This window comes from Lutjanus erythropterus, chromosome 5 (assembly GCF_056507025.1).
Source record: "Lutjanus erythropterus isolate fLutEry1 chromosome 5, fLutEry1.hap2, whole genome shotgun sequence".
Classification (NCBI taxonomy): Eukaryota; Metazoa; Chordata; class Actinopteri; order Lutjaniformes; family Lutjanidae; genus Lutjanus; species Lutjanus erythropterus.
In genome coordinates this window covers 38951442-38958826 of record NC_139321.1, presented here as the reverse complement: position 1 = coordinate 38958826, position 7385 = coordinate 38951442, and the positions used below count along the sequence as shown (strand labels likewise).

General features: G+C 36.4%; 1 protein-coding gene across 1 annotated transcript; it reads right to left on the bottom strand.

Annotated features, from left to right (window-relative positions):
* Positions 1–1864: 1864 nt before the first annotated feature.
* Positions 1865–6304, bottom strand: il21 (interleukin 21). The gene is given in 6 exon segments (XM_084718476.1): positions 1865–2244; positions 2355–2435; positions 2565–2603; positions 2751–2864; positions 5556–5615; positions 5617–6304. Coding segments are annotated over 6 exon segments (531 nt in total). The 5' UTR covers positions 5830–6304; the 3' UTR covers positions 1865–2220.
* Positions 6305–7385: the final 1081 nt, after the last annotated feature.

The following is a 7385-nucleotide window of genomic DNA, read 5'->3' as shown; positions in this document are numbered from 1 at the left end:
AAGGATACTGTCTTTAGAGTAGAGGTTGAGCGATTTCACAAATATATCGTTTATCGATGATAGGCTGAATCCAGCGCTTGTTGCTTTTTTTGGGCGACATGTGTCATTTTATTTTGCCAATGTAATAGTCTGCAGAGTGACAGCCACTGCTCTGCACCGCGCTTTCATCCAGTGGCGCAGAAGGTATACAGTTGTATTTTTCCATTTAAAATGGAAAATAAGTGTGAGAACGTTATTTTTAGACACTTCGTGAGTTTATTTTGTCTATTGGACATAGTGAACATACGCAGTATGCGTAACATAGTGAATTCGCCACTTGCTCACATCTCCCTGCTGAGATTGGAGAGAACAGGAAAAAAATTTAACATATTGCCCAACTCTAACTCATAACAGAACAGAAACTTTGCAGGAGTAAGTTGTCAGTCTGGCAATAATCATACAGTTCAAGTTACAGTGTGTCAATTAATTAACGCTGCTGATGCTCAAGACCAGCAAAAGTTTTGTCTTTAATTTCCCAGATGCTGGAAAAGGGCCTCGAAGTTAGCTGAGGAGGACGGGCTAATGTTGAGCTAACTCTAGCTTTGTACCTTTAACACGTCAGCTTCAATCCTTTTCAGAAGTGCTGTTATTCAGCCTTAAACTAGAGCGTCGTTTTTGGAGACCTGGTAAAAATAACCCAGAATTAAAGTCCAACACTGAACGTTTACTGTAGTTAGTTAGTTGAAAACAGTTGTTGTTAGCATGTTGTTAGCTGCCCACTAGCAATCCCAAGCTGCCTTTTGTTGAGTCTGTTGACCAATCAGAGGTGGTATTCCTGACTTATATGTAATAGCGCTGATTCATAGATAGACTGATGCATCTGATCTCAATTTGAGATTGACCCTTTTATAAAATAAAATTTGCATGATGTCATGAGCTGGATTGTATCCATTTACAGTTGCTCACACTACCATCTAAAGAGGTAGCCTAGATTAGAATATAAACAAGACGTACATGTTTACATCGGGACTGTTTCACCATCCAGTTGGTTCAGTCTTGCAAAAGAGATTTGGGATTTAAAAATTCTTGATTCAGCCAAGAATAGAGTCCCCCTCCCACTCCTAGTTGTAGGATAGCAGCAATTCAGAAGGCGGAACACAACCCCGATCCCAAAAAAGTTGGAAAACAAAATAAAAACAGAATGCAATCATCTGCAAAGGAAATGTGTTTACAGACAGTGGTTTTACAAAGTGTTCCCAAGCACATGTAGTAGGGTCCGTTATACAATCGTGCTTTTAACAAAGTGTTGAACCTCGCCCCATCCCTGTTTGTGAATGACTGAGCTTTTTGAGGATGCTCCTTTCACACCCAATCCTGATACGATCACCTGTCACCAGTTCACCAGTTTACCTGTGGAATGTTCCAAACAGGTGTCCTTTGAGCGTTCCACACCTTTCACAGTTCTTTGTTGTCCCATCCCAACTAGCTGGAAATGTGTTGTTGGCATCATAGCCAGAATGAGTGTATGTTTCCAAAAATCAATGAGGCTGCTGAGGTGAAAAATTCATTATATTGCCTTTGTACTGTTTTCAATTAAGAATGTATGTCAAAAAGGGAAATCAGATTGTCACATTCTCTTTTAATTGTGTTTTAAACGGTGTCCCCACTTTTTTTGGAATTTAGGATGGGTATTTACTGCGCATTCTAAATAGTGATTTTGAACATTATGATCATTATGATGGACCATTGCCTTTCATGAGTTTAACAAACTCATGCAGTTGATAAGAACTTTCAGTGATGGTGTATCTACCTCTGCTGGAAGCTTTCAGATATCACATGTTGTCCTACAAATAAACCAAGCAAACCAAAACCGCTGTGTTCAGTCAATTTAATATTTTCAAATGGTACATTTATCTAAATAAAAGCCTGTACTAAGGCACATCATACACAGTATAAATGTTATTATATACTTTATATTCTTTGAGAACTACAACAAATAAATTAACTTTCACTTTCTGTGAAAAAAGAATGAAACCAAAGTTGCCAAGTCCACTGGGTGGCAGCAAAGCAGCTTTCTGAAGAATAACTTCTCCATAGCTTGAGTAAGTTCACCACCACAATCTAAATAAATATTAAATAAGTATAGTTAAATATTCAGAAGGCTGTAACAAGTTCAGCATCTTTTCAGCGTAGTGTCTTCTCTACATTCAATCCTTGGTCACAGTAGATCTTTGCCTCTTCTCAGTTGCTCAGTCTGGCTATGGCCTAAAGAGAAACAAATAGACATCGGTCATTGTTTCATATATTTATCATTTATCATGTATTGCAACAGATTTTTTTATTTACGCTGCAGTAAAACAAACAAAAACCCTTACCCTTTGAATCAGAGACTCCAGTCTGTTGAAAAACTCGGAAGCGTTTTCCTTCGGGTGTGAGTCACAGGATTGGCAAGTGGGCTGAAGGAAGACACAAGACAGATTAAGTTACTAATGACCGTCTACCGTAAATGCAATGCATGCCACAAACTGATGATTCAAATAGTCAGTAAATAAGGAAATAACAGAAGATGTTAAATGCTCTCTTACCGTCTCATTTCCTGAATTGCAAAAGTCCAGACCTCTTAACTGAAATAAATAATAAACAAAAAAAACTTGTCAGTTTCAGAAATGTACAGTGCTGCAAACTTGACATTGTGTATATAAATATGTAGATATAGTATACTTTAGATATATTGTTAAACAAATCATTCCCACCCCCACCCATGTACTTACAGTGAGGTTATGTGTAAGGCTCTTATAAAGTATTTTTTGGTTTTTTTCTGTAACGTTGAACTGCATCCTCATGTTAGCCCGGAAGCATTCCAGCGCTGACAGACAGCAGCAGTCCTGTTACAGTCATGAAAAAAAAAAAAAAGAAAACAATGCTTGTGAATAAAACGTCAACACCACACCAGCATATATCAGTGTTCTGTGTCCAGTTTGCCCTCTTGAAAAAGTCATTTGGTGCTTTTTTTATTTTAAACACTAGTAACATGAAAATAGTTAATTCACTAAAATATTAACCAGAATATTTTGAATTCATGTCAGTGTTACTTTTACTAAAACAGGCATATTTAACAGATTAATCATAAAACAAGAGGGAAAGGCTTTAAAAGTTGAATAGATCTAGTTCTTCAACAATCTATTACATACATTTTTGGTTGTTAGATTAGATTTTATATGAAATGATTCCACATGAATCAATTTTAGGGAAAAAAAAAAAAAATCCTCCCGTCACTGCCTGCAAATCATTTCCAAGAAAGCTTTTGTTTCATGACTTCATCGTTGCTGTTGACTTTCCAATCAGATGCATGCACAAAACTTTTACTTAAACTGAAACTTAACCAAATAAAGTTTCCACTATTTTAAAGTTTATTCTTTCCCCTCTCTCTCTCTTAATGAAAGCGTTGACACGTCTTTTCCAAGTGAAACAGTTTTTGTTTTCCTCTGTTTAGATACATGTGCTCACTGCAGTGTGTAACGCTCATGAAGCCAACCAGCTCGAGTCAAATCACAGTTTTAGATTACAGTAGATGGAAAATTAGCAGGTTAGAATATGTCTTCAGGATGAGAAAGAGAAACACTACAGACAGCTGACTTAATACTTTATTACTGCCACTACATTTTAAATTCTCATTCAAGCTGTTTTTCTTTGTGGCAGTTACAAATTCTGTTGCCATTTTTGCTTTGTAGTGTTGTGATTTTTATTCTGAATTAGAGCTGCACTGATTAATCGATTATTAATCAACTGTTAAATGAATCCAAAATCACTTAGTCATTTTTTGATTGAAAAGTCAAAATTCTCTGATTTCAGCTTCCCAAATATGAATATTTTCTAGTTTTAGTTTCTCTATGACAACAAACTAAATATATTTGGTTTGTGGACAAAGCAAGACATTTGAGGAAGTCCACTATGGTTTTAGGAAACACTCATCAACATTTTTCACCATTTTCTGACATTTCATACAATATTTCAGTTTACTTTGCAAACTGTGACAGCTTTTTCAGGTTGAGCTTTGTTAGCTTTGTGTTAGGTTTAAAAATATACTTCACTTCCCTTAAATAATGAATCACTGATTAAATGTTTAAAGTTCAAGTTTCCTAATTCAACAAATGTCTCTGCCAGACAAAACAATGTCAAATAAGGTGCAAGTGCTGCCATATCTAGACAGTTGATTAATTATTGATCAGTAGATTTTGAATTTGTTAAATTATTAATATCCCTTACTTTGCACTGCTTATGTAGATCTGACTGTTACCTCTGTTGTACAGTATACATGCAAATGTAGAGCAGTCTGGAATTCAAATTATTTTAACAAGTTGTTGTTTTTTTTATGTTAACAAGTAGATGATTCAAAATGAGACAGTTTAAGCCAAACAACTAATCAGTTAATTGAGAAAATAACTATTCAGATTAATCAGCGATTGAAAATAATTGTCAGCTGCAGGCCTGCTGTGAACACTCAGTGGCTTCACGCTCAGGAAACCTTATCATTTGTGGTTCAAGATAAGCTGTAATTCAGCAGTTTTTTTAAACAGGAGATTGACTCAAATGTTTTCTAGCACGCCAGGGAGCATTTTGAGTTTGTGAGGTGGTGTGAGGAAGTGTCATTGGTTTTGTCTGCTCTCTCGCTTGATTACTCATCACATTTCGCTTGAGAGTGCAACGGAAGCTGTGAGAAAATACACTGAGCAAGCTCTTGACTTGACTCACTGAACAGCCTGACAAGAAAGAGGGCTGACCTCAATTTACAAGTAATGCAGATGATAGAAGTTCATTTGAAGTCAAGTGCACATAATTAGATTGTTATGCGGGGTTGTTTTTGCATTGTGCATGTCTATGTGTTATTGTTATAATAAGGTAATGGTTTCACTGATTATAATATTTTAGTATTACTTAGATGAAGATTTAATCAGATCCAACAGGACTGGTACCAAGATTTTTATTTTACAAAAAACTAAATGTCTGGTGGTTGTTTGTTGTGTTTAATTAAAATATTCTTACCATGAAATTTGTATCGTTATTAGTAATTTAAAAGCCTAATTATTTTTGTAGATTCCATGTTTGCAGTATGAAAAACAATTATTTAATTTAAAAATGTATGCTCACGTTTCAGTTTACTTTGTAAACTATGACAGACTTTGTTGTCTTTTTAAGTTTAAGTTTTGTTATAGATTAATGCCATTTTATTTGGTTAAATTGTTAGAGCAGTCTTGAATTCATCTCATTTAAACAAATCTTTTTTTCTCAGATAAACTAGCAGATGATGCAAAATGAGAAAAAAAGTCTAAATATATTTTTAAAAATGTGGATTTGTAAGCCTGTAATCTAAGCCTTAACTGGTATAGGCTCTACCCAACACACTTGGTGATTTCTCACATCATTTGATGTACTCCTACAGTAGCCGGCACATGACAGTTAGTAACACCAGTAAGTGGGAGAATAACAACAATGAGTAAGCAACCACAAATATAAAATATGGCAGTGACCATACTGTCAACTATCACCTTTGAATATACAAGTTAGTTTTCTCTTACCTCAATGTCCTGTGGTGGAGTGTGCAGCATCTGCTTTGTGTGCTGCAAGACACAAACCAACAATGTTGTCTTTAGTAAAGGTAACCGTGAGCGTACACGGGCAAAGTCGTGAAAAAGTAAATGTGGAGGAACATACCAACAGGCTCTGTCTCACAGTATTCAGCTGTCTGAGGACTTCTTGTAATTTTTTGCTCTGCATCCCAGGTCCGTTTGTTGTCAAGCTGGCCAAAGAACTGCACCAGACTGCAAAAAGGCAAAACACAACCAGCTTCATATTCTCAGTGTCAGGCACCAGGTCACCAAAAGGCTCTTTTCGAAAGATTTACTGGAAATGCAGACAGTTGTGTTGCTTACCTTTTTATACTTATCCTGGAGGACATAGGAAAACCACTTGTAGAGTTGGAAAGCTGTAGAAACTGGTGTGTGTGAGTAATGAAATTTTCTTTTCCACTGGCAGTCACCACTACGTGATCCGAGAGTGGCGTCAAGCCGCGCGTGCGTGGGGCCTATAGATGCGAGTGTGTGAACGTAAACTTGTTTGAGTGCACCCGACAGGAAACTACAGGAAGACGGCACTTCCCATTTTCATTTTGAATCAGTGGAGCCGCAGTTACACCGTGTCATAGGTAGTGTTCGTAGGTGTGGTATTGACAACCTGAATGCATTAACTGCACAATGGCCACCTACGCAATCTTACAGACCCTGCTGCAACAACAGGAAACCCTTTTAAAGTATTAATGCTGAACCAAAAGGACAAGGAAGACGATGCAGTGTTTTCTCTGTGAAGGAGGAAGTCTCCATAACAGAAGAGAGATTCTGGCTATATTTAGGAATATTAGCTAAAATCTTTTTTTTTAAGGCTGATACTCATTTAATCTCAGTGTTACTCATCTGTGTCTGTCCATTTAACACAAGCAAAAGTGTGTGTCATGCCTCATGCTAGCCTGTGTGGGAGACCCCCTGAAACAGTGGTCACATGAGAGTCATTCAGGACAGGAACAATAGAAAGAACAATAGAAGCATATATATATACATACATACATATATTTATGTATGTATATATATTTAGATATACACACAAGTGTGTGTGTGTGTGTATTAAACACTTGAATTAAAGGGAAAGTTCACCCCAAAATCAAAAATAAATTTTTTTTGTTTTTGTGTGAGTTGCAGAGTTTTGGAGATATCAGCCATAAAGATGTCTACCTTCTCTTCAGTATGATGGGACTAAATGCCAGTCGGCTTGTGGTGCTCAAAGAACCAAAAAAATACATTTGGAAAAACTCAACAGCAGTGTCTTTTTCCAGAAATCATGACCCAGTTACTCAAGATAATCCACAGACCTTGTTCTGAGCAGTTTCAAGTAGGAACTACCTTCTTTCTAGTAGAAGGACGGTAATTCTGGCAGATTCTAGTGCAGAAAAAAAGTAGTTCCTGCATGAAACTGCTCACAAAAAAGAGTGTTGAGTATCCAGGTCATGATTCCTGGAAAGAGACATTGCTGTTGGATTTTTCAAATTTATCTTTAGTTTTTGCGCTTCGAGCGCCACAAACTGAGTGCCATTTAGTCCCAGTATATTGGAGAAAATGCAGACATTTCTGCAGCTGATATCTCCAAAACTCTGCAACTCACACTAAAACATTCTAGACAGATAAACAGCACTACAGTTAAGAGGTATGATATCTACTTTTGATTTTGTAGTGAAATGTCCCTTTAAGAAATAGGATCAAGGATACATAAAAATGCTGCCTGTAAAACTAAAAACTAAAACGAAAAGAAAAGAATATGTTCTGTAAAAAAAAAAAAAAAAAAAAAAAAAGCTTTCATAT